At 35.5% G+C, this 27190-nt stretch overlaps 1 protein-coding gene and 1 pseudogene across 1 annotated transcript; one reads left to right on the top strand and one right to left on the bottom strand.

Moving 5' to 3' along the window:
• Positions 1–1425: 1425 nt before the first annotated feature.
• On the top strand, positions 1426–3867 carry LOC143554381 (U3 snoRNP-associated protein-like EMB2271). Its single transcript, XM_077044149.1, has 6 exons — positions 1426–1673; positions 2474–2780; positions 2867–3091; positions 3172–3531; positions 3599–3664; positions 3754–3867. Exons 1-6 carry the CDS (start codon positions 1426–1428, stop codon positions 3865–3867), a joined length of 1320 nt encoding a protein of 439 aa, XP_076900264.1.
• A 19675-nt stretch (positions 3868–23542) lies between these two features.
• Positions 23543–24710, bottom strand: LOC143554368 (zinc-finger homeodomain protein 11 pseudogene; annotated as a pseudogene).
• Positions 24711–27190: the final 2480 nt, after the last annotated feature.

The raw sequence follows: 27190 nt of genomic DNA, 5'->3' as shown, positions 1-27190 counted from the left end.
ATGAAACAAAGTTGCATGGCGTTAATATGCCTAATGAGATATGTGACATAACCAAGCGGGAAACGACCAAGATGTCCGTTTGATCAACCAAGATCGACCAAAATGTTCATTTGACCAACCAGACAATTCGCAAATTGTTCAATTCACCCTAGAACCTCACTTTTTAGCCTTTACTCGAAGGGATTTTTAGGCTTTTAGCTCACCATCAACCGCCACTTGTCCAAAATATCTCGTTGGAAGCCAAAACTATGTTATCGAAAGCTAGAAAAGTTCACATGGATCTTGTTATGCCTACCCCTTATCGGTATATCTTTTTTAAAATATCATAGTTGATGCTTTCTTATATACATGACAAGTGTCTAAAATAATTATAGTATATAAGAAAAGCCTATAAAGGCTCACAAACGTGTCCAGTTATATAACACATACGCAATATTTACAAACTTTTCTCTCCCTCTCTCACAAAATGCCGATGCCCTCACGTTGTGTACAAAACGCTAAACCCAAAACGGCAAAAGAAAAAGCGCGATGGGGGAGGGGGGCGTTTTCCACCCACAACGCCAATAAGGCCATCCACTACGGATAATCTTATAAGAGTTGGGGATTTGTTTGGAGGATATTGAGTAATAAAGCATGAGTAGGGTTTTATTCGAATGATATTGTTCAACATTAAATATAACTATAGAGTTTATAATATTTAGAAATGACAATTTCATATAATAGTAACCAAGTTTTAAAAGTTTTTCAATTAAGTCACTCGAGTTTAAAAAATATTCCAATTAAGTAACTCGACTTCAATATTTTATTAAATTCAAGGTTTTACATATTATATTTCGCATTTATCTTTTTTGTTTCACATAAAATATCTTTTTTTCTTTTATTTGATGTTGGCGCTGATTTTAATATATTTAACGTTTTTTTTTAATTTTTAAAATTTAACTATTTATATAGCAAATCCTGAACCCCCCCCCCCCCCCCCACACACACACACACACAATATTATCTTCCATTGGTTTTTTAACACACACAAAAAATCGGGGAGACTCGATTTGAAGATTTACTGACCCGATTTGAGGTAAATTTACTTGAGTGACCCAATTAAAACATTTTTTAAATTTGATTACTATTATATGATATTTTCTCTATTTAGAATTGGGTAGACAATTGTTGCTTTTAAGATATCTAATAACAATGTTTACGGTTGTGTAAGAATAATTCTATGCATGGATATGTTAATTTGAACTGTCACAAATATACAAATATAATGGGCTTGAATCCCAGGAATGATTGCTGCTGCTTCTTTTAACAATTACGGGCTTGGCTTTATTTATATCTAGGATCATATATTGTACACATACCATTCCAGTAAATAAACCCTAATTGAACTCGTACGTACACGTACCCCCCTGGCCTAGCCTAGCAATCATGATGAATCGTAGAAACTTGAACAAAACTAAGCCGGACAAACGAGTACCGTTGTTGGAGATAAAGGAGACTACGGCAGAGATGCGGAAGCGACTAGCTTATTTAATACTTCTGGATAATAAGAGAAGGAGGATTGAATTTGATGGTAAAGAAGAAGAGGACGGAGATAGTGATTCTTTGGTTGCACGAAGGCTTAAGGAACAGCAACTTGAAGATAGCGGACGTGTTTGCAGATTGATTGCTTCAAGGTAACATTTTTGTCGCGGCTTGTTGTCCGCTTATCCACCTTCTGTTCTAATAACTACCTTTGTTGTAACTGGCTCCTTTTATTTAATATATGAAATATTATTACTAAAAAATATAAAAAATATATAAATAATTAACTAAATTAATATATATATATATTAAAAGGAGGATTGAATCATACTCACAAATTAACTATTCAATTTACTATTTAATTTTTAAATATTTTATAAATAATAATAATGGTTTTATTTTCTTAATTTTACTTTTATTTTTCAACTAATTAAAATATTTATCAAACTATATTTTAAACACAAAACTTGGACAATTGTCAGTTTTACATGTTTTATTTATCGGTTAAACAATTTTTTTAGACTTTGTTTTCATATTTTTTATAGTTCGTCTTTACAATGACCGAAACTTTTTTCATGATATAAAAATATTTCATCGTTGCATGGTTTTAAATCTGTGTTTCAACGTTTAATACCTCACCTTAAAATATATTTTTTTGGCTTACTAGATCATGTTTACGAATTTGTGTTGGCACCGCTGATACTATCCGAATTTGAGTTGGTTCGCAGCTGTAACGTGCCGGTTTTTTTGGTTCTGCATATGATAGTTTGTTGTGTTTTGGCAATGGCGAGTTTATTTCTTTTGTTTAGTTTCGATGTCGTAACTTGATACAAACTAACTTCCCTTCGACTTGCAACGGTTTAATGGTTTAACGTCTTAAGTTATGTTTATTTGTCAATTTAACGGTCCCACAGCGAAGCGCAGGATCCTAATCCTAGTTTAATTAATTTAGGGTTCAAGATCCTAACACTAGCAGCATAGTAGGAGGAGGATTTCAAGTTCTAGTGAAACACAGACAGTCTGTAACCGCAGCTATTTTATCAGAGGATGATTCTAAAGTATTCTCAGCATCGAAAGACGGTTCTATTATTCAGTGTGATGTTGATCATGGCAAAACAACAGCACAAACATATTTTGATCCTAGTGCTACACATCATTTTTTGTCTCTTGCTGTAACTTCTGATGGAAGGTATCTCGCTAGCGGTGGCTTTGATCGAGATATTCATTTATGGGACACACGCACACGCAAGCATATTCAGGTGCTTGCTTTTGTAAATTTTATTTATTTTCAAATATTGGCCATTTCTACATAATTGTAATATGCAAGAAGTTGGGATTTTTGCAGGCTTTTTCGGGTCATAAAGGTCCGGTTTCTTGCTTGACTTTCAGGCAAGGGACTTCAGAACTGTTTTCTGGTTCATATGATAGGACGATTAAAATCTGGAACGCACAAGACAGATGTTACATAACCACATTATTTGGTCACCAAAGTCATGTTTTATCTATAGATTGTTTAAGAAAAGAACGTGTGCTAAGTGTTGCTCGTGATCGGACCATGCACTTATGGAAGGTAATCAAAAGGCACATTGTCTGTTTATATTGTGTGCAATATCCGCTTTCAATTATTCATAATATTTGTTATGAAAACAGGTTCCTGAGGAGTCTCAGCTAGTGTTTCGTGCTCCTGCATCGTCATTAGAGTGCTGCTGTTTTATTAATAATGATGAATTCTTATCGGGTTCAGATGATGGTAGTATTGAGCATTGGAGTGTATTGAGAAAGAAACCACTTAATATTATTAAAAACGCTCACTCTAATTTATCAACTCCAAATACTCTGGATCATGTTCCTGAAACTGTAGGCGACACGTCTGCTTGTTCTTGGGTTAGTTCTGTTGCTGTATGTAGAGGCAGCGATCTTGCAGCATCAGGAGCTGGTAATGGTGTCGTCCGTCTGTGGGAAATTGAAAAAGACGCTAAAGGCATTCAACCACTTTTTGACCTCCCATTGGTAAGTATATATATGTGTCATATCTTAGATTTGTCAAATGGTCTGATATTATTATTATCGTATTTAGGTTGGATACGTAAATTCTTTGGCATTTGCGAAATCCGGGAAGTTTTTGGTTGCTGGAGATGGCAATGTGATTTTCAACATCCTTGTCTTTCAAACTTTAACCATTGCATATCATATCCCTATGCTTATATAGTTTACTTTTATTTAATTAATCAGGAACCTCGTTTAGGTCGATGGGGGTCTCTTCCGGCTGCTCGAAACGGTGTTGTAGTGTACCCTTGCAGCTCTCATGGTCCAGATTTGGATGTTAAACCGGTCGCATATGTCTAGGTTTGGTTATGTTAGTATGGTATGGTATGAGTCGAAACTTGTAGGTGTTTATTTAACTCTACTGATAATTAGTATTTATTTCATGATCCAATTGTTGGACTTAATCTAATGATCCTATTATATTACTCTTGTCTGTTAAGTTTTCTAGTAGTAATTGTTTTTAACAGGAGGTAACAAAAATTAATGGAAAAAAAATCCCATGTAATAAGACACAAGAAAAAGTACAAAGTGACAGGTGAAACTTGGCTATCTTTGCAACAAAAAAAATAATAAGTATGTTGCTAACTTGCAATTTGGGAGTTGGTTGCTAGAGTTAAAATTCTTGGATCCACTAGTGCTAGCTAATCTTAGAGTGTACGTGGATGTACGTAGTACATGTTCGGTTCATGGAATTTGGAAAATGAATTTGAGTTTGAATTAATTGCCTAAAATACTTTATGTAAAGGAATACGACAACCTTTTGAAAATATCCCAAGTACATGGAATCTCCGACCACCAACCACCCATGTCGCCCACATCCCCCCTCCCTCTTAAGCACCATCACCACAACTACCCGTCGTAGTTGCCAGATGGTGGCAATGTTGGCCAGGGCGGTGCAACTAATCACTAATATAACTAATCATTTATCCTCATCACACAATCACATTTCGTTCCACCATAGCACTTCCAGTTTAATATGAAAGCCTCTAACATCTATGTGGCATCCACGTGACAAACTCACGTATCACATTTCACGTACACCTCCCATAACATATTGGCTTAGTATGCAATAACCATACTTACACATATATGATTGTTTAGTTATAAAGTTAGAAATGATATGATGAATTATTGTACTATATTTTACTACATTTTAATATAAATTATGTAACTATTTTTATTTTAAAATTAATGTTTCTGAATCAATCAAATCTCACAAGTTACTTAACGTGTACGAAAAAATCTTATTCAGTGGTTGAGGAATATATATCTAACAAAGAAAAAGTAGTATTCCATATCCAATTATTGCAGTAAAAAAACGAATTTCACATGTAAACCTCAGTTATAAGTAGGAATATATTGAACTTGTAACAAACGTTTATCTACTAAAATTTGACTCTTCAAAGTTCAAACTATACAAAAGAATATTGAACCCTAAAAAAAGGTACAATACAAGAAAACATCTATGTATAGAGTTGTACTAGAAAAGAAATCGCAACGTTATCCCTTCACGAACATAGCCAAATCGAGGAAAAACAAACGAAAAAAATCCTTGTATCGAGTTAACCTACTATATAGGTGTTCATGTTCGACAAGGTGGATATGATAAGGAACCGTAAAACCATGTGAACTCGTATGTGGTTGAGAACGAAATCACTTATTATGGGCTTATGAGAACTTAAGCATGGCACATAATAAGATGAAAATTAGGAATGCTTTTAAGCCAACAAAGTATTTGTTTCAAGCCCTTGAGACCATGAGTACTTAGAGCCTATGGTAACGAGGCATTTAAGATTGTCGAAAACGTCATGACAGATGAAGAACCCGCGGTCCCTAAAAGTAATTCCATTGTCCCTAAATATTATTTTTGTCGTTTCAATACAATTTACAACATTCTGATTAGAATATAAATCAAGCAGTTGCTCATCATTGGCTGACGAAGTTACTTTCATATAAAAAAGTGGTAATTGATCACATTGTTAGTATAAATAATTATTGGTTATTTAGTTATTGTTCATATTTATTATTAAATCCAACTTCACTTTTTTTTATCTACTTATCTAAAAGTTTTTATGATACAAATTATTCATTAATGATTGGTTAGTTATATATATATATTAGATAAATAGCTAATTAAATGTTATCTCATCCAGGACAAACCTTACTATACAATGCTTGCACAAAAGTGGCACAAATTCAAGACTAACCAAGTTATGTTCCACTTCCATGTCAAGTTTAATGAGTCGCCTCGGTCGGTGATTAATACTGTACGACGAGGACCTTTGACATAATGGTATCAAAGAGTTCCGTATGTTAGTCTTTGGCCTGATACTAGCTTAAAAAGTTAGATAAAGTTGTGTCTTTTTAAATGGTAGAGGTTCAAACCCTGCAGGTGACAAAAGATAAAAACAGAAACGCCGCTAAAGAAAATATATATATTAAAGTATTAAATAATAATATTGAAACTTTATTAATACACCATTATTAAACCTCCAAAAATAAGTTAACAAATTTCTACTTTTTACTAATATGAACTTCACTTGATCCTCTACTTCTCCATCTTCATTAACAAAAACCATGGATCAAAAACAAAGAAGTGGGATTATAGCAGATTATACTTATAACTTGTGAACAAAATTAATATTTTTTTTTCAACATGGGAAAACCAAAAACAGACTATCTTCCACATGAACTTTTCGATCGATAAAGACTATGTTGTTTAACCTGTTATGACACCAAGGCAGTTGATCTCTAGTCAATCTTGGCAAGTTCAAAACTCTTGCAATTAACTTAATTCAAGTTGCGAAACAAACATGTGTTGATCCAAGATTGTTTCTTGTTGTTTTTGAAACCGTTTCACTATGCAGTTTCCGGTTCTTAGCATGTCTTTAAGCCTCTTCTCCTTCTGTTAAAAAATAAAATAAAAAGCTTTAGAATGTATGATAGGGGTGTGCGTGGTGCGGTTTTCGGCTAAAAACAAAAATTTCGGTTTTTGGATTTTTTGAAACCGTTCGGTTTCGGTTTTTTCGGTTTTTGTTTTGGTCTTGGTTCGGTTACGGTTTTTTCGGTTTTTGCCAATTGAACTTGAAAATTTTAGGCCGATAAAAAACTGACAAAAAATAATGAATTTAGGTAAAAACAGTTTTGTTAATTGTAAAATAATATACTATTAAAGATTTGACAAAAAATATTTGAGTTAAATATTTATTAAATTCTTATAAATTACTTAATACAAAATAAAAAAAACGAAAAATTTAGGAATTCGATTCGGTTCGGTTTTTTCGGTTTTTATTACATGTAAAACCAAAACCGAACCGTTAATTCGGTTTTTTCAAAAACATAAAACCAAACCGTTGGTTTTTGTTTCGGTTCGTTTTTTTGGGTTTGGATTTTTCGGTTTCGGATCGGTTTTATCGGTTTCTTGCACACCCCTAATGTACGAGTGTGACGGTGCAGGGTGCAACTGTTCAATAAATGCAAAAAGATCGAACCTTTTGATATATTGTTTTGATTTGCATAAAGAGGTCAGAATCTTGAGGGTCTTGAAGATTTGCTTTACTGCCTTGAAGGATTATGGTTAAGAACAGATTGGTGGTGTCTTTATCTGTGTGAAGAAATTCCCAAAATACCCCCATGGATTCTTTGATTATTTTGGTCATTGATGATATCGAAATTGCGTCTTCTTGTTCTTGTTTCCTTGCTCTCTTTTCCTTCAAACTGTCATCTGTAATTGGAATCAAGAAACAAGAAACAAACTTTTTTTCAAAAATTCAATGATAAGGGTCAAAAGATTTCATTTTTGAGGTTGTAATATAAATATCGACTTGTTTACGAATATATGAGTTGATTTGCGTTACGTTTTATGTATAAGTTAACAAACGGGACGATAGTTACACACAGTGTATTTTCAAAATAAAACCTCCTAAATCATTTTATCCAAGCTAGCAAAAAGATAATAACTTATGCGGCTGATGTTTGTAAAAACCAACCGTCACCTATTTGTCAGGTTAATCTATAAAAACTTTCTTTTGACAGTGGTTTCATCTGTTGAACCGTTTGTATTCCTCAAAACAGCCAAAAATATGTATATTTTACGTCCAACGGTTTTGACAGTTTTTTTAGGTAGCATTTTTCTTGTTTTTTGCATTGGTTTCATCTCTTAACTACCACTATTTTGTTGGTTTACCCCTGATATTTTTTTCTTCATTTTCCTTTATTATTATTATTATTATTATTATTATTTTGATAATATAAAACCTCATAAATCATTTCAACTCTATACAGTTCGTATAGGATACGAGTCGTATAGCCCTCACATGACTAACTAATGTACGGATGTCAGTTTTTCCAGTCTATATGGGTCGTATAGCCCCTATACAAGCTTTATAGCTTCAAACACCTGACACTCTCCAACACAATCTGACAAAATTTTGCACCTATACGGCTCGTATAGCCCCTAAACGAGCCGTATATGTCTTTACTCATTTGTAGGCATTATGTTTGAGTTTTAAGCTTACCTTTACTACAATTGTACGATTACTTACAATAAACGCGTTCATATATTTATTATTCCACGAAATCATCGAAAGAGATGTATGAATTCTCTGACTCTTAGTACTGAAATTAAAAAAATATCACTTTCAAAGATTTACTATACAAAATCAATTATATTTCTTTTATCATAAACGCATGATTATCAATTTAGTAGAGAACTTGTTTCCTCCACAAAATTATAAGGCGGTGGATATCTTCACTATAAGTCTTTCACGGACTCAGACTGAATTCTTTGTCGTGCAAAGTTTCTCGTTCTGGTACACCACCCTTTTCGCTTGACGGCAAGTGTTCTAGCACAATGTAATCGACGCATTTGAGACTCTTTTCTTTCTTATAATACTTTGTTATGTTACTTTTTGTTTGAATTAACATTAAAAAATGCTAATAGGTGTTTCAATATTCATGCCTTTTGTGCATATATATTTTTGTGTCTATTAGTACAAATTTTCAATGATTGTTTTCATATTTGTTCGGCTTTTTTTAGTTCTTACTTTTTTTGCCTTTTAATAAAAGGATTAGAGTTTAATGAATACATAATCATACACTATATTTAATAATTAAAAATATTTCAAAAGGTTGACTTAAAGTATTGGAACCACGACTTGTCTTTAAGTGGGAGTTGTGTCACCACTACATGTCTTTTTAGGTTAGGAATGCTTCAAAGGTAAAATTGATAAAGCAAATATTATAAGTATTTAAAACACAATTTTAATTATGTTTTGCCTTGATTGTTGGCAAAAGAGGGGGGGGGGGGGGGGGGGGTAAGAGATAATTGGGATTTGGGGTTCGAACCAACAACCATATGGAAAAGAGAATTTTATACGATTTGCCTTACCACAATTTGGAGCCTATGGAAAGTAAGGAATTTGGTGGTGCTCGAAGGTAGGTCGACTTGTTTAAACAATGTGATAGGAGAAATCAAGACCCTGAACTACATATGGGTGAGAAACCGTAGCAAGAATCTGCCTTTAACATGGGAGAGGTGGTGCGGTTTCTCCTTTATTATGTAATTGGATGGGGGTGTACTTATTGTATTCGAAGGGTAGATGGTGGTGGCATATGTTCAGTGGGCGGCGGTTTGTAGTTATGTCATTGCGAGTATCTTGTTTGTAATGATGTTTTTCTTGTAATAATATTTTGGTTGGTCGTTAAAAAATAAATAAATTATGTTATATGTTTCTAAATAATATGGAGACCTAATATAATTAGGTAGGGCAACTAGTATATCAATAGTGAGGTTATTTGCAACTCTTGAACAATGGGATTAATAAATTACTAGTGCCTAATTACTTTTGATTACTTATATAACTTTACACCAAATGCATAACTTATTTATATTGTCCGTAATTTTTATTTTATTGTAATATTTCTATTTCACTAAAATTTCATATATAAATTTCTATAATTGATAAAAGGAGAACTTTGAACAACTTTATTTGCTACTTTTAGTTCCATGTTCTTCAATCTTTTCCTTTTTATCTCGACCTAAATATATAAGCCCGATTTTTCTAATAACGAATAAGAGATGAGAAACAAAATAATTAACAATTCATCGGTTAGAAAAAAGATCATTTTAGCTGGATAAATTGACTATTTAAATTATTACTAAGTCACAAGATATTACTTATATTCGTAAATGATAAATTAAAAAGGGTTGACCCACAACACAAATGTTGCAAAAATTTAAGAGATGCCCGTTGAGGTTAATCCCCGTGACATGAATAAGCATACGAGTCGAGTTAGGGTTGTTTAACGTGTGAACTCAAATTCTTAACCCGTTAACTTAATGCGTGGTATGTAAAATATGAAAAAAATTAAAAATAAACAATTGCTTAGATGCAAAAGTTTTTGTGGTGATATTGGGGCCACATTCATCCTGTGACCACCATTCCCAACTAATTTTATGTCATTGTCTGATTTTACTCTGGGCCAGAGTTGTGGCAATCACGAGTCTTTGCCGGAAAGATGGCATAACTTTGGATGCTCTACCAAAGTACCAAGTACCCATATCTATGTCTTTTGGAAGTAATATATTTTTATTACATTTATGATGTTTACTTTTATTTATTTATTTTTTTTTAATTTTTTTTTTGAGAAAATATTGATCCTTTTATATATAACACAAACCGAACTACATCTGGATAATGGGTAAGCGAGTAACAAGCTGCGCCGCTATCCCCTTTTGAATCGCAAAGCCTATTCTACTAAATATAAATCCTTGGTTCCTCGGGCTTTGCGAGTCACTGTGGACCACTTTCTGCACCCGCTCCAAGAAGCGAACCGCCTCAGGATTATATTTTTCAGAAAGGCTCAATATATTATTGTTATTTATTTTTCAGAAAGGCTTTCTTTTATCCCAAATGATTTATATTTTAAGTTTGTCAATATACAATACCATTATTTATTAAAACTAGGTTTGTAGTTTTTACCCGTTGTGTTATGACGGCGTATTAACGTGCATTCGGTTGATATGGGTTAACTTTAATAACGTGCATTCGGTTGATATGGGTTAACTTTAATATGATACTGACACTAAATTGAAAAAATTAATCCATCAAATCATTAACGCAGAAAACATTATCGACACTCATTTAACTTATAATAAATAAATTAACATATTAAACAAAACAAATATATTTTTTTATCAAAGCAACAAAAATTCGTTTGGTACCGGTAAGCTTTATTACGATATTAAAACTAAACACAAAAACTATATTAGTATACGCACAAAAAAATAGTAGATTTAGAACGACATTTATTCGGTCGGTAAAACTCGAAACGATTACAATTTAATTTACATTTAATGATTAATAACCAAAAAACTGAATGACGTGGCAGAAAGAAACGCCTTCACGTAGACCAATCAGGTTGTTGGGACACCAACCATTAGCTATATATATAGTTTGAAAAAGATCAATTTATTTAATATTTTGAAAACACTAACTTTATTTTATTATTCACAAGAAAGCTAAAGGAAAAAAGACTAACAAAAGTGTTCTTAATTGCTTTGTGTTTAGCACTTTATCAAATTGATCATTTACATGGGATGACCACACCACTTTTTTAAAGTTTCATTTTCCACAACTTAGTCAACACGTGTTTTTGGCTTGGTCAACGGCTGAATATTTCCTCCGAAATCACACGCTTTAAAACAAAATGTGGTTCGAAGAATCATTCAATGTAAGTCTTCCTTATAACTATGCGTGTGTTGGAATTTTGTGAGCGGACAAGGGTTTGTAAGGTAAGGTTGGAGGAGACGAGAGAGAAAGGAGTAGTGATTATGAGGTGGTGACGTCTAGATCTTCTAGAGATGCTCTAAATTACGAATTACAAAAATCATATGCGTGTATTAGATTTATTGTGTACAAATTAAAAAAAAATCATGTTTAATTAAACCCATCGTCTACCAGTAGGGGGGGGGGGGTGTATTTTAGAGAGAAACGTTTGTGAGCATGGCATGAGAGAAAGTGAGTGATGCAACGTTACAATACACATTTTTTTAACACATCACTCCTTTGGTGGGCTTATGGAGTAGTAGTTTCACAGTCGGTCAAACTCCTTTAAAAGTTGCTTCATGCAACGTGAATAAACATGGAAGGTGTGTGTTGACCACCAACATATATTACTCCTTTTACTTTTGACGCTTTTGGTTTCTTTGCGCCTGAAGTTGTGGAGTTACTTAGTCGAGTTCAACGGGTTATACATACTAATGTTATGTCCCCAAGATCAACCAATGTTGTTTTTAAAAGATTTTTGCAATTTCAAAAGGGGGTAGTGACGCAACTTGTTGCTCGTTTGCCTTCTATTTTTAATATAATCACAACTTTTAAGTCTAATTAAATTTGAAGTAAAAGGATCTTATCTTAATATCTTTGGATTAGGCTTTAGCCTCAAAGTAGATTGGGCCGGACTAGACTCCCAAATTTCTAAGCCATCATTGCTTTGGGCCGCTGCGACCACATGATGTAAATCAAGCATGCAGATTTTTATGAAATTACACCGATTTTAAATCCAAAAGTAGAATGAAAAAATCCTGCTAACGTTCTGATCAATGGCCCAATAATAATTATGCCAACAATTATGTTACACAATTACTCAGAATTTTATGTAGTTTACAAATTACAAATCTTTTTTTCTACAATCAAGTACGAAGAATGATCACGTGGCACATATTTTTGGGTATAACGAAGTTATCGGTCATTATAATGTCTATTGTCTAGAGCTTGTTGATGATCACGTGGTACATATTTTTTTTGGTCTTGTTGTGTCAGATTCGACTTGTTTAGCCATATTCACGAGAAATTGGAGTCTTGCACTCTTGCTTACATCTCATCAAAACCGAACTTGTCCAATGATTCGGATGGAATTAATACATTAAGATTCACTTTGCCGTGTAAAATTCAAGAGAAGAAAATTGTTTGTAGATTAGGAGAAATTAGACTATGTTTGGGGTAAAAAAAAATGGGGTTTACTTATAGAGTTCAAAAAAATATTTATATTTTTTAATGTTCAAACGGTCCCTCCTTAAATCAGCTTCCCATATCCGAAATACATAAATGAACCCCCTACATAATCGATGCAACAACGGTAATGTACCCGATGATACCAATCAACTTGAACCCCACCAACCAAAGAACAACCCGCTTACCCTAACAAACCAAAGTTGTTCAAACACTAGCCCAAGACCCAAGTGATTAACCTTAACAAAGTATTATTTTCCTAGGACAAGTAATTAAGATGCTAGGCCTTATCTCATGTTTTTTCCTCTTTTGTTTTTGTCCACATTTAAATCAATTGATTTGACCCAACTTATAATCAGGAAATCTAATCAATGGTTATCACATATTTTATTCGTTGCAATCACTTGAGGAATCCACTTGGTTGATTACTTGATTATCCAAACTGTGATTAGATTTTGTGGCATTTTGCACTTAAATAGTAATAGTAGTAAAATCCAAAAAACGTGCTTGGCTGAATAGATGTATCATCACTTCAACTGCATGCCACTTTCCATATATGTTCACAATATCATGTGTCCAATTTTATTTCTAATAAAAGGATTTTAAAAATAAACCAAAATTTATTATAGTTAAAAAAGTAACCACTTTTATCATATCATGTCGTATGTAATGGATGGTGTTGAAGGACACCTTACCCTCGCGCCCCCAGGCGCTAACACCACACCACCAGGGCGCTAACGCGAAAAACAATGCAGGCGTGAGCCGGTTAGCGAAAGAAGAGAGAGGGCTGCACAACTTTTGATGGTTTTTTGACCGTTGGGAGCCGAACAAACCAAAAAAAAAATATTTTTCCTATATAATTATACCCCATTTCACCCATTTTTATACCAAAACTTCAAACCTTCACCCAAAACCAATTCATCTTCTCAATTTTTAAAAAAAAAAAATGGCTGGAAATTGGTTCCCAAACCTTGATTCAGATTATCTTGACGATGATTTATGGTCGTCACCGCACCAACCGATGTTTTATTCGGAGCCGCAAGAATCATCCGGCTTTCAACCATCCAACACACAACCGTCTCCTAACTTTGTTGTTCCGGAGATACAAGAATCACACGGTGAAGCTACGGGACCAAAAAGACGCGTCCACCGGAAAAAACAAGTTGCAACGGATGGGTCGGGACCGGCTTCGACTCCGAGGACGAAACGGAAAGCCACTCCGTGGTCATCGGATGAGAAGGAAGCCTTGTGTCGGGCTTGGATAGTCATTTCTGAGGATCGGCGTTGCGGTAATTGTTTTAACGTTTTTTAAAAATGATTTTTAATAAAAAAGTTAAATGAAAATCTAATTTATTTAGTCATTTTGCAGCCGACTACCAAAAGAGCAAGATTTTTTGGACAAAGGTTAGGGAGACGTTCTAATGCTCGTTGGGAGTACAGAGCGGAACGCCGATATGATTTCGGGTCGATGGTCCGAAATCAGAAAATTTGTCGGCTTGTTTACTAATTTTTTCAACAGGAACAGCGGTCGTATGAGACCAAGTGGCAGTGATGATTTGGCGGTTTACAATTTCACGGTCGAAGAGTGGAAGCAGGAGTGTTTGCGGAGGTATGGGATGGTGAAGACGTGGGACGATTTAAAGTTGTGGGAGAGGTTGAAAAGGTGTTCCAAGTGGGTGAGCTGGTGGCGCCGGACTTTGATGCGGAAGTAAGGCCGAAACGGACTAAAACTAGTTCGTCTGGAGCGTATAGCACTTCAACCGGGTCGGATTGCCGCGTTGGATTCGACCTAAACATTGCGGAGGAGGAAACGTCTTCACCGCCGAGGAGGTGGCCATTGGGAAGGGACGCCAAGGGGAAAAAACCGGCTGAGGGGAAAGCCGTAAACATCGTCAATCTTGTTGAATCCCTCAATAAATTCAACAAAACCATGGAGGTGGTCTCTTATGACAAAAAGGAAAAAAGTCGAATGAGAGATTTGGACTTTCTTACTAGAGACTTTAGTAACCTAAATCCGGTCGATCAAATGCTAATGGAAAAGCAAAAGGAACGTATCCGAAAGAGGTTGATCGAAGAAGACCAAGCCGAAGAATAAGAAGAATGTTTTTTTTAGTACTTTAATTTTTATTTTATTTTTAGATATTAATTGTGTTTTTTTATTAATGTGTGTTTTTTTTAATAATTTATGAGTTTTTTTAATAATACGTTGTTTGAATATATTTATAAAAAAATAAAAAAAAAATCGCTGGAGCCCCTGCTGGAGCCCCTCCACACCAAGGCCAGAGACTTCAACGGGGGCTCCAACACCCCCCTTATCCAGTTTTTCTCTCTGCCACACATCATAATATTATGGGTTGGAGCCCCCATTAAAGCCCCCACACCCCTCAGCCTTATCTCATGTTTTTTCCTCTTTTGTTTTTGTCCACATTTAAATCAATTGATTTGACCCAACTTATAATCAGGAAATCTAATCAATGGTAATCACATATTTTATTCGTTGCAATCACTTGAGGAATCCACTTGGTTGATTACTTGATTATCCGTACTGTGATTAGATTTTGTGGCATTTTGCACTTAAATAGTAATAGTAGTAAAATCCAAAAAACGTGCTTGGCTGAATAGATGTATCATCACTTCAACTGCATGCCACTTTCCGTATATGTTCACAATATCATGTGTCCAATTTTATTTCTAATAAAAGGATTTTAAAAATAAACCAAAATTTATTAAAGTTAAAAAAGTAACCACTTTTATCATATCATGTCGTATGTAATGGATGGTGTTGAAGGACACCTTACCCTCTAGTTCACATTGGATACTCGTAAAGATAGTCACGGATGAGCATTCTCTTTCTTAAAGAGTTTATGGCTACTGTAGACGTATGCTATAAGAGTATGTCAGTGTTGGTGGACACTATACTACATATGATCTTAGCGTGCAAACAATATGATTCATTCCTAGGCTCGGGCTTGACACATGAGTAAGCCTCAAAATTAGGGATTGACTCGTTTATTGAATATGTTATTATGTTATATATAGAATTATAATGTATACACACAACATGATATATTAGTCCAATGATTTTTATCATAACCACGTATATATGATATATATATAATGTTAAACGTGTCCAACACCAAATCAGATTAAAGGCTCCTAGAATCTTGGAGAATAATTAATATAATAATTAGTTTATTATTATAAGATAAGTTAGTCTTATTTTATTTAATCCTATTTGTTTTGGATTCAAATTGTGTATTTGAGTTAGTATAGGATTAGAAGTGTGGGTTTATATATACCCTAGGTTCAATGTGTTAGGAATTATTAAATTTTTCACGTTTGTCGTTTTCTTAATAAAAGAGTTGTAGTGAGTTCTACAAATCCTCGGTATCAGAGCTTGGTGAAAGAGATTGCCGTTTTGAGAGTCGTAACGTGGAATACAGAAGGCAACAGCCTTTGGGCTGCCGCGTCAGTTCGTTAGGGCGGTGATCAAGGATAAAAAAAAGGGAACCGAAAGGGAGATCGGTTGGCGTTACTGGTCGAACGAAAAGAAATAATAGAAGAAAGACTGTTGCTATTTTGTGGGCATTGGAAACGAGTTGAAGGTTTTACTGGTTTTAAATTGTTGCGTTTAAGGTTGTATCCTGCTCCTTGTTCGTAACTAGTTATAAAGCTTGCAAGAATTATTACTTTCTTGGTCAAAGTCTACCTTTGAAGGCTTGAAGCAAATTGATTCGTGGCACTAGTCTCCAAGGAGGAAGAATTATTTGCAAGCTTATTTGTCTTGACTTGCAAATAGCTCTGGAGTATTGATTTATTAGTTTAGCAAAGAAAAGAAATAAAAAGTTGTAAAACAGCCACTGATAAGGAGGTGAAGAAACCGATTACGGTAAATTTCCAATCTAAGGTGTGTCCAGGTCCCCTTCGTGGTGAGTTTCTAATCGAAGGTGTTGAGGTTTCTATTGCAGTTTCCGATCGAATGTATCCAGGTTTCTATCAAGTAATTAGTTTTCGACTTAGGTGTTCACGTTTAGTTTGAAGTTGTTTTTGGGCGACGTATAACCTATTCACAACGGTTCAGCGGTGAGCTGGTGACATGAGGGAGTTGCAAGGTGGTTCGGGTTTGCCGGTATAACGAAGTGTAACAAGGTTGTGTGTCAACTTTGTTTTTGGTGTTTGTTGAGTTGAAGGTTTCACTGATGGTGTGCCATCACCGTCTGTCGGGATGGTCATATCTCCGTGTGTCGGGGCAGTGATGATGTATCATCACCATGTGTCGGGATGGTTAAATCTCCGTGTGTCGAGCAATGATGTTGTGCCATGATCGTGTGTCGGTATGGTTAAGTCTCCGTGTGTCCGGATGATAAAATCTCCGTGTGTTGGGTAGTTTAGTGGGTTGGATCAATGATCCAACAATCCCGAGTGATAGCGTTGTGGGGTTGTCTAAACGAGATAACAACATCAGATTTTTGGGTTTGATTTTATGATCAAATCATAGTGTATAGAGCTGCAACAATTCGAGGTGTTCGGAAGTTGCATGGAACCAATTACGGTGTTGTAATCGGTGGTCAGGTGGTACCAAAGAGTAGCGGTTTTGGGGCTGTCAAAATAGAAGACAGCGGGCTCGATGGTTTCGGTTTCAGTTTGTATGAACAGTGGGTTCGTAGGAGACCACCGAAGATAAGGCATGCAACATATGTGTTTGGAGGTGAGTTGAATGATGTCCTAGATGATTTTGTGTAGATCAAGGAGTAACGAACTAAGACGCAACTTCGTGTGAAGGCGTGTGATGAGTCCAAAAATCAAGTTCAAAGAGATACGGGTGTTGCGGGCTGTGAAATACCTTGGATGAAGAAGTATGAATCTAGAGGGAGTGTTGGAATTGAACACTTGAGCTTAAGCCAAAATACGTGACCTATTGTGTTGAGTCGCGGGTTGTTTCGAGTCGAGCTGCTTCGTGTGTGTCACGGTTAGAAGAAGTTTGGTGTTGAGAGGGAGTGTTAAACGTGTCCAACACCAAATCGGATTGAAGGCTCCTAGAATCTTGGAGAATAATTAGTTTATTATTATAAGATAAGTTAGCCTTATTTTATTTAATCCTATTTGTTTTGGATTTAAATTGTGTATTTGAGTTAGTATAGGATTAGAAGTGTGGGTTTATATACACCCTAGGTTCAATGTGTTAGGAATTATTAAGTTTTTCACGTTTGTCGTTTTCTTAATAAAAGAGTTGTAATGAGTTCTACAAATCCTCGTGTTCGTGTTCTTGATTCACCCGCTAAAAGTTTAACATCTAATGTCTATTATGTAATTATTTCTTATATTAAATAAAAAATAATATATTTATATGTGTCATTTATACTTGCAAGAGTGCAAGACTAGTTAAAGTTATTGCATATTTGTTAAACAAAAGGGGTTTTTGAGATTTCTTATAAAAACTCCTTAAAATTTTCAACAAGTTAATAAGTTATGAAAGTATAACTTATTAGCTTATTACTCTAACAGCAAAAGCAAACCAAACACCTTAATACTTTTCAATAAGTTAATAAGTTAAAATAAGCAAATCCCAAACACCCCCTGTAGAGGTAGGGTATCAAAAAGACCCAAATACCCTTAAGTACCACCTGCGGGTCACAGAGAATGTTCTTATAAGACACCCGCGGGACATACGGATCACCCGCATATTACGATAGAGGAGGAACGTCCTCATAACATGCGCGGAAGCATCCAGGCATCCTCAAAAGTCATCCGCAGGACAAGACATCTGTCCGCATAAAACAACTGGAGGATAATGCCAGCGGGACAACTGTTACCACTCAAGTACTCTCTAGAAGAAGGCTCATGATTCTTACTTGGGAAATACGTGACATATTAGCCAATGAACAAAGGACACCTGGCCAGGTTGTTATAACCGTGCACATGGACATGGCGCGATCCATCCTATCAGCTGGCGACGCGTGTCCAAGTTGTTATACTCATGCACATGAGACATATGGCCTAACCTATCACAAGAGGACACGTGTCCAGGCGGTTACCAAAGATCTTCTAGAAGAGGACAGCTGTCCCAATCATCTTCCATCATCCTTCGGCTATAAATACCTTGTCAATTGGTATGAGGTATTCATTCACTCACATATATTCTGACTGCACTTAGTTTATATACTTCAGTACTTTCTCCATTACGAAGGTCACTGATTCTCACGCCGGAGGGTGGTTATAGGAAGACCCCCCCCCTCTTGTCCTTCCTGTAACAAGACTCACGGTGTCTGTTTTGCAGGTTCCGGTCACTGGACTTTGGGAGGTTGTACTCATATCTTGGTTGTAATTACCGTATCCTACCTTGTGGACTCATTGGATCCAGGATCCATACCCGAGGAGTGGATCCGTGTTTCTTCACCCCCTAAATGGCTCTAATTTAGGTCTGATCGATGGTTTAAACTTGAACTTTGTACTTTCTGTCGATGGATCTCTTATAGTATATAAGTTACTCAACGTGTTAACCCGAGGCTCGATATATGGACGGTTGCTAGAAGATTTAATAGAATATATCATTTTCTGATAGTCAATATCATGCGATATAATTTCTGTAAAGACATGATTTTTTAAGATTTTTTAATTGTTATTAGTCATGTTACAGGCGATATGATTATTAGTTATGAAAAGAAAGATAAATGCAATTTGAAATGTTAATTATTTGTCATGCATGTTAGATCTCGTAATCCCCTCCAATGGAGTTGTCACCATCCACGTGGGACAAGAGAAAGTGATAGATCATAACAAACAACAATGTCTTCATATAAACGAATCATCATATATTGTTGAGTTGATTCTCTTTGTTGTTAATTGTAAGCCTTTTGTACATATTACTTTTGAAGATGGTCATGATAAAAGTTAGAACAAGTTGCATAAAATGGGACGTGCATAATAAAAGATGGAACTCGGAACTCGGGTCCAACGACAAATCCAACCGCCTATGGGCATTAGTAATCTAGATACGTAATTTGGCTCGTCGAGATCTTACCACCCACTACTTATAGGCTCCATAACTCCATTCATTGCCGGAGTTATGATATAATATGCATGCTTGAGCCTTATTCGCTCTGTTTTCCTCTATTTAGATGGACCAAGTGTGTGTTTGTTAACTCTACGATCAAAGCCGTATCATAAACCCTAACTCGTTAAATAAGCAATGGTTGTTTACTAATCAACATCTCTCAGGGATATCCAACTTAGTCCATACAAAACATCCTTGGTTAGAACTCACTAGCAAATTACAAACACACGCACACACAATTACAGGTTGAGTCCTTAATCATTATCAACTATATTGTATGTCCTTAAAACACTTTATGTTCGTTACATCTAACTGTGTTGGAATTTTCAGTTAATTTGATGTTAAATGATCAACGCGTTCTTACCCTTAGTTTAATTAAAAACATCACATATAGTTAATAAACATTAAAAAAGTAACATGGAAATGGGTATATATAGAAAGAGAAAATATCTAATACACTAATCCTTAACATACATTAACGTACGCTAATCCATTTTTCATGAATCGATCCATGAAATCACATCCAAACATCTCGGAATCGTCAATACATATCCAATCAATCATTTGTTCTCCGAAAAAAAAACATTTTTGGATGGTTAATCGATCAATTTTTCATTTTTTTCATGAAGACCGTTTTTTGAACATTTGTTGAGCGTTATAAGTTTTCTGAGCGTTTTAGGTTTTTACCTTTGAACGTCTCGCGTACCTACCGTACGTTAAGAACTGTACACTATATAGAAAAACAGTACACTAAAAAAATAGTGTTGTAAAATTCACTACCTTTTAAATTTGTTAAATCAAAGTACTAAAGCCTAACCGTGACAACTCATAATTAACATGTTAGAATAGTTGATACTGAAATTTAGGCATATACTGTTTAAGAAATATATTAGGCTGAGGGGTGTGGAGCGTGAGAAAGGGCGCAAGAGGACAGCCGCTCGCGCCCCGGGGCGCGAGCACCACACCACCGAGGCGCGAGAGGGGCGCGAGCGCGGAAAAAGAGGCAGGCGCAAGAGGGGTAGCGCTCGTGAACGGCATGGGAATGCGTAAATAGAGCCGTTGGGCTCTTTGTTTATTAAAAAAAAAAATTTGTGCATTATTATTATTGTAGCCGGCATCGGAGAAGTACTTGGTCTTCCGGCGAGCTTCCGACGAACAAAAGAAAACCACCAGTTCACATCTTTCAACTGGTCAAGACCCCTAATTTTCCCGAAAATGGCCACCACTGCGATTGCTTGGACCCATCAAATCAGATATGAAATTCTTGGTCGCGGCACCGGATTTGAATCAACAGTCAGGAAGTACGAGTACAGAAGTTTAGTGGTGATGTCGGTATTGGGGTTAAAGGGGTATGTGGAAAAATGGTTGGTCGAGGTTGGAGGGTTGCCGGAGAACAGATTGCCGGAGTTGGTGGTGTTCTTACCGGCAGAGCGGTGCTTGGTCGGGGAAGAAGGTCTACAGTTTGTAATACATTTTTTTAATAATACGTTTTTTTAATACATTTATAAAAACCGCTCGCGCCCCTCCACACCATGTCCCGGGGCGCGAGCACCACTACCAACACCCATCTTATCAAGTTTCTCTCTCTGCCACACGTCACAATATTATTGGCTGGCGCCCCCACTCGCGCCCCCCACACCCCTCAGCCTTAGTGAGAGAAACAAAAATTGCCTCCAACAACATCCAATCAAACAAGAAAAGATGTCAAGGATTACAATTTTCGAAGCTAATATTATAATTAGCCAGAGAAGATCACAAGTACTGAAGTACTCATTCTACTTGCTCCTAAAGCGGTCTCTCACACACACACATGTACCCCTAATATCCTTCAAACTTTTGACCTTGAATATTTTAGTCTAATCTTATTAATCATGAAGCTGTGAATTAAAACCAACTTTAATGAATGTGTGACTCAAGTGTGTACAAGCTAGTACACCATAAACAAAAAGGGCAAAATGGTATTTCACTTAGATTATGTGTTGCGAAGCATGCTTGGTTAATAAAAAGTGATACCATGTGACTATCACATAAATAACCATAAATTATGTTTAATGGAGGGGGGTATTAGTTAACTAAGTTATTAAAATACAAAAAGAACTATGTATATTCTTGTATCGAATCACGTACAACGGTCTAATAACTGGAAAAAGGAGAATTGGCCGGCGTCATTGGAATTTGTTTTATTTGGTTGGGTTTGGGTGGGGGGGTGGGGGGACTTGATAGAAATGGTGTTTGGTGCCTAGAATGCTTGTGTGGTCATGGAGTGGCGCCCTCAAAGACTCCGCAACACTATGTCTTAGACGCGCGAGGATCTTAGTTTATGATTTATATATAAATATTAGTTTTTCTAAATGTGTCCATATATGAACTTTTTAGCTCTTTAAAAATATTACTTCGTACAATTTTGATAGGAACTAAACAAGTTTACAAGTTTAAATGCCCACCATTAACCAAACCACCCTTGGACTTTGGTCTAGAAACAAGTGTACAAGAACCACAATAAAATAACCCTTTCTACCTTGAAACACTACCAAGGGCAAACTGGTAATTGACTAAAGTTTTATTAAAATGAATTTTGATTATAAGAATTAGGATATGTTAGTGTTGAGATGTCTACTTCACTTATAAATTTATAAATGTCCAATTACATTAACAAGGTCAAAATCGGTGTATCGCTTGGGTGTACCCAAATATATAATTCAAGTTATACCCAATTATTATAAGAATGACCCACTTAGGTTTCAAGTTAGTGTAAAACAATGATGAAGAGAAGAACTAGAATAAAATATAGGGTTGATAGATTGCTTCCATCCAAATTCAAAAGTTGTAAATGCGAACTGCCCAAACTACCCCTAAAAATTAGACGTTGAAACAATTGTGAAAAGACAGTAAAGACCAAATCCCCTCAACCACCAAATGCACCATGTACCAACAAGGGCATAGTTGGTATTTAGCTAGAATGTTAATAGAAAGATAACCATAAAGATTTTAAATCAACAACACCCATGGCCAAAATGTCCTAAATGGCTAGTGTGACTTGATCTTTGTCTTAATTATATGTTTTAAGCATTTTAAAGACATTAATGTAGGTGCTTATTTGTTTAAAATGGATGATAAAATGCAATGATTAAGAATATGACAACAAGAATGGATTAGGGTTGTGGGGCTTGCTTCAATCAAAATTCAAAGGTGTAAATGCCAACCACCACATTTAATTTGGTAGCAAGGCAAGTGTGTGTGCCCTGACATGCACATAACTTCACTGCAAAAAAAGGACCAAAGTCTCCATCAAGGAATCAAGATAGAAATTGGTTAATTCACTTCATTTTAGTTTCTTTACCATACCTTTAACACTTGGTCTACTTATTCAAAACTTCCTTTTTTTTATCAAAACTCATCAAGAGTTCATATTTCATATCCATAGGTTACACTAGAGGGGTCCCGGTCCATCTGACACAAGAAAGTTTAATTAAAATTAGCATTTACTCGTTTTCTTATAATTTGACCACATAACTTCTGATCTTAGCTGAACTAAGATCACTCAATGTATTTAATAAAAGGTTAGGTTTTGTAACCCGAAAAAGGCCATCTTGTTACCTGTTTGGCTTTTCTCTCAATATAAAATATATATGAAATCTTAATTTGATAGAATAATTGCATATATACTTGTTATGATAGCCATAAACAATTTATGTTTGCATGAATTATAATCAAAACCCTTTTAATTATTAAACCAACTCAAAGTTTATCCAATTATCACAAAATAGAAACAAAAAGAACCATACGGAGTATTAAATAACAAAAAAGGGCATTAGTAGAGAGAATAAATAACAATTTCTTGATAAATGGATAAAAATTTTAAGTTTTTATTAACCTTACTCTAAAACTCTTAATTAGCATTGTCATGACAAATTAAAACAAGATAATATAACACATAACACCAAAATTAACTTGAAGAACAAGAGCCATTATTAGAAACATGCAAATGAACACCACCACCACCATCATTTTCTTGATCATCACTACTATTAACTACTCTACCATTGTCATAAATATCAACACTTTTCACACCACCACCACCACCATCACTACCACACTTTTCTCCGGTGGCCGGAGAAGCCGGAGAAGTACTAGTTTCTTTATTATTGTTATTATTATTATTATTATCTTTGATCTTCCCAAAAGTGTTCTTATTATTATGCATCCACACTTTAAAAATCCCTCTTTTAATCCCAACTTCATTGCAAAAATCCATCACCACTTTATCATCACATCTTTGCATCTTCCATCCAACTTTCTCAGCAAAAACATGCATCTTCTCCTTCTGATCTTGACTAAACTTTGTCCTAAACCTCTTTCTCCCATTAGGGTTAGGGTTTTCAATCTTTTGATGATGATCACCTGCATTGAAAGATAACAACACATGCGGTGCATAAGTGTTGTACACTTCGTTTATATTATGTTCTCTCCTGTGGAAGTTACGGTGGCAGCCACAAGCAGCACATTTTAAAGATGTGGGTTCATGTGGATTAGTGGTTAATGATGGCATGTACTCACCACAACCGTCTAAAGCATGGCTGCCAATGGTGGCTGCATGGTTCTTTAAGCATTCTTTGTATGTAATTAGTTGTTGGTGGTGATGGTGGTTGTGGTGGTGGTTGTTTTTGTTAAAGGAGGAAAAGGGTTTGATTAGGTGGGAATGAATAAGGGTTTCGGTTTCGGGTTCGGTTTCTCCGTCGGTATTTGGGCTATTGGCAGCGACGATGGTGGTGGTGGTGGGTGGGTGTTTTAGGTCCATAATAATATTATTATGGCTAGAACACAAGGTTTTTGAAGGTTTAAGAACTTTTTTTTTTGGAGTTATGGTGATGTGTGTGTGTGGTGATTTATGATTTGAAATGATGAGGTATGTTCTTGACTCTTGTGACTTTATTTATATGCACAAAATGAAAAGCACCTTGGATAGTAAAAGGGGTTTTGGAGTCTTTGGAATTTCACACTTTTCTCACATATCATATTTTTATCTTTTGGAATATATATCTATATCTCAATTTGTATATATCAATATATTTTGTCCTATTAATTTAATGGTGTTAGTTTCACACAATATTATTGATCAATAATAATTCTAACTGAGTTTATCGTCATTGTTGGTCTCAAATTTAAAAATTGACTCTCAGTGCTCCCCGTTAAAAAAAACATAACGGCGTTAACTGTTTTCCAATTTCAAAATATTTTTTTAGGGTTTTTGATCGGAAGTAGAATACGAGTCAATTGATGCAAATTAGCTCCAAACGAGGCTCCAAACGACTTTTTTTTTTGTTAATTGGAAGTTCAAGCATTCGATTTGAAACACTAATCAGGCTATTTAAAGTATTGCTTCTAGCTATTATTTATATATCAATGAAATTAGTTGATACACTAGTCTATATTCAGGTATATTAAAAATGTTTTGTTATATACAGAATTGAAACACTTTTTAATTATTTGGTTTGTATGTGAATCATTTCATGTGATAACTTTATTTTCTTACATGGGCCCGTTTAGAACACTCAATAGACATCTTTTACAACACATGAATATAAGTGAATACGTGGAATTTAATTATGTATTTTATAAATTATAACCATATATATAGTTGAAACTTTGCATCTTATATACTGTGTCGAATTAATAGATCGATCACAGAGTTGCAATACGTGTTATGACTTTATATGAGCTAATATGCTACATTGAAAAAGTTTATAAATACTTTATCGATGAGATCTGATACAAACATATTTTTTAACGTTAAAAGCGTAAAAGTATAAATAAGCCTAATCAAACTACCACTCGTTCTCATATATTGTCGCACTTGTGTAAGGCCCCGTTACCGGTAACCCTACTTTCGTGTTAGATTTACTCATAAACACAGTTCTAAATGTCATAGTTAATTAAAACATTTACGCGGAATATAAAACTTTCATAAAACTTTACATAATTCATAACTTGTCTCAAAACATTTATTGTCTTTCACATTAAAGCATTAAAATTAATACATCATAGGTCTTCAGATGCCAGATTCTTGTTCAGTGCCATGTGTCTCCTCAAGCGAGCTGCCTCATCCTACTCACCTGCGTGCATACTAAAAGTCAGCTACGCTGAGTGAGTTCTAGATAATCACATAATCATACCATTCACATAACATTATATTCTTTCATTCATACTTTTATACTTTCATACTTTCATACTTTCATACATTCATACTTTCTTACTTTCATACTTTCTTACTTTCTTTTGTATTAACTTACTTTCATATCTTATGTTATAAAGAGCATTACGCCCTACATTCCTCGAGTATTATTAGGGCTCGGTACCCTCTTTTCTCGAGTATTATTAGGGCTCGGTACCCTCTTTCCTCGAGTATTATTAGGGCTCGGTACCCTCTCTCCTCGAGTATTATTAGGGCTCGGTACCCTCTCTCCTCGAGTATTATTAGGGCTCGGTACCCTCTTTCCTCGAGTATTATTAGGGCTCGGTACCCTTCTTCCTCGAATATTAGTAGGGTTCGGTTCCCTAGTTCTCGAATATTAGTAGGGTTCGATTCCCTCTTCGTTACCATACAACCATACATCATACCTGGAGTATTATTAGGGCTCGGTACCCTTTTCGTAACCATACAACCATACATTATCATTTCTTTCTTCTATTATCTCTATCATGTTCATACACATAAACATACATAACATACTTACCTTATACATAGCGTTACAACCTGACAGTACGTGCAATATCCGAAGATCGTTCACGTACCATCAAGCAATCATTCATACATTTCACATTATCCACATAAGGCATACACTTATCTCTTAGAATAAGTGTATTAACAAACATGTTGAGTATGCACACAGCCCCGAAAACATAACACATAAATGGGGCTAGAAACTCACCTGAACACGGTTACGTTCTCCGTTGATCGTAATCCCTTTCTTCAGTTGTGCACGGCTGACTGTATAACAAGTATACATATCAATTTAACTATCACTACTTATAACATCTTTCTAGTCTTAATTACTACCCACAACGAACGGGGGTCCGGGGGCAGCGCCCCTGGCAGCGGGGTCTAGGGGCGGCAGCCCCTAGCAGGGTCCAAGGGGCAGAGCCCCTGGCTGGGGTCGAGCTGCCAGGTCAGCTTGGAAAAATTTTATTTCCATTAACTGTCTTAACACATTTTTCATTAGATTTTAAATTTATTTTCTAAACGAACTTGGCTTTAGGCGAAGTTAAACCTCAGGCGAACTTAGCTTTAGGCGAAGTTAAACCTCAGGCGAACTTATCATCAGGCGAACTTAAACCTCAGGCGAACTTGTCATCAGGCGAACTTAGCTTGCAGGCGAAGTTCATCAGGCGAACTTAACTTGCAGGCGAAGTTCATCGCTTGAAGGCGAAGTTGCCCAGATGAAGGCGAAGTTGCCCAGATGTCCGCTGTTTCGGTTTCTGATCAACATTTCGGGCGATTTTAACACCCTTGTTAAGGTTCAATACTACCCACTACACTTCCCGACCATTTTCGGTC

This window comes from Bidens hawaiensis, unplaced genomic scaffold (assembly GCF_021521415.1).
Source record: "Bidens hawaiensis isolate Kalapana, Puna unplaced genomic scaffold, B.hawaiensis_p1.1 tig00017670_1, whole genome shotgun sequence".
Taxonomy (NCBI): Eukaryota; Viridiplantae; Streptophyta; class Magnoliopsida; order Asterales; family Asteraceae; genus Bidens; species Bidens hawaiensis.
The sequence above is the reverse complement of the archived record's forward strand: the minus strand, read 5'-3'. Positions and strand labels throughout refer to the sequence as shown.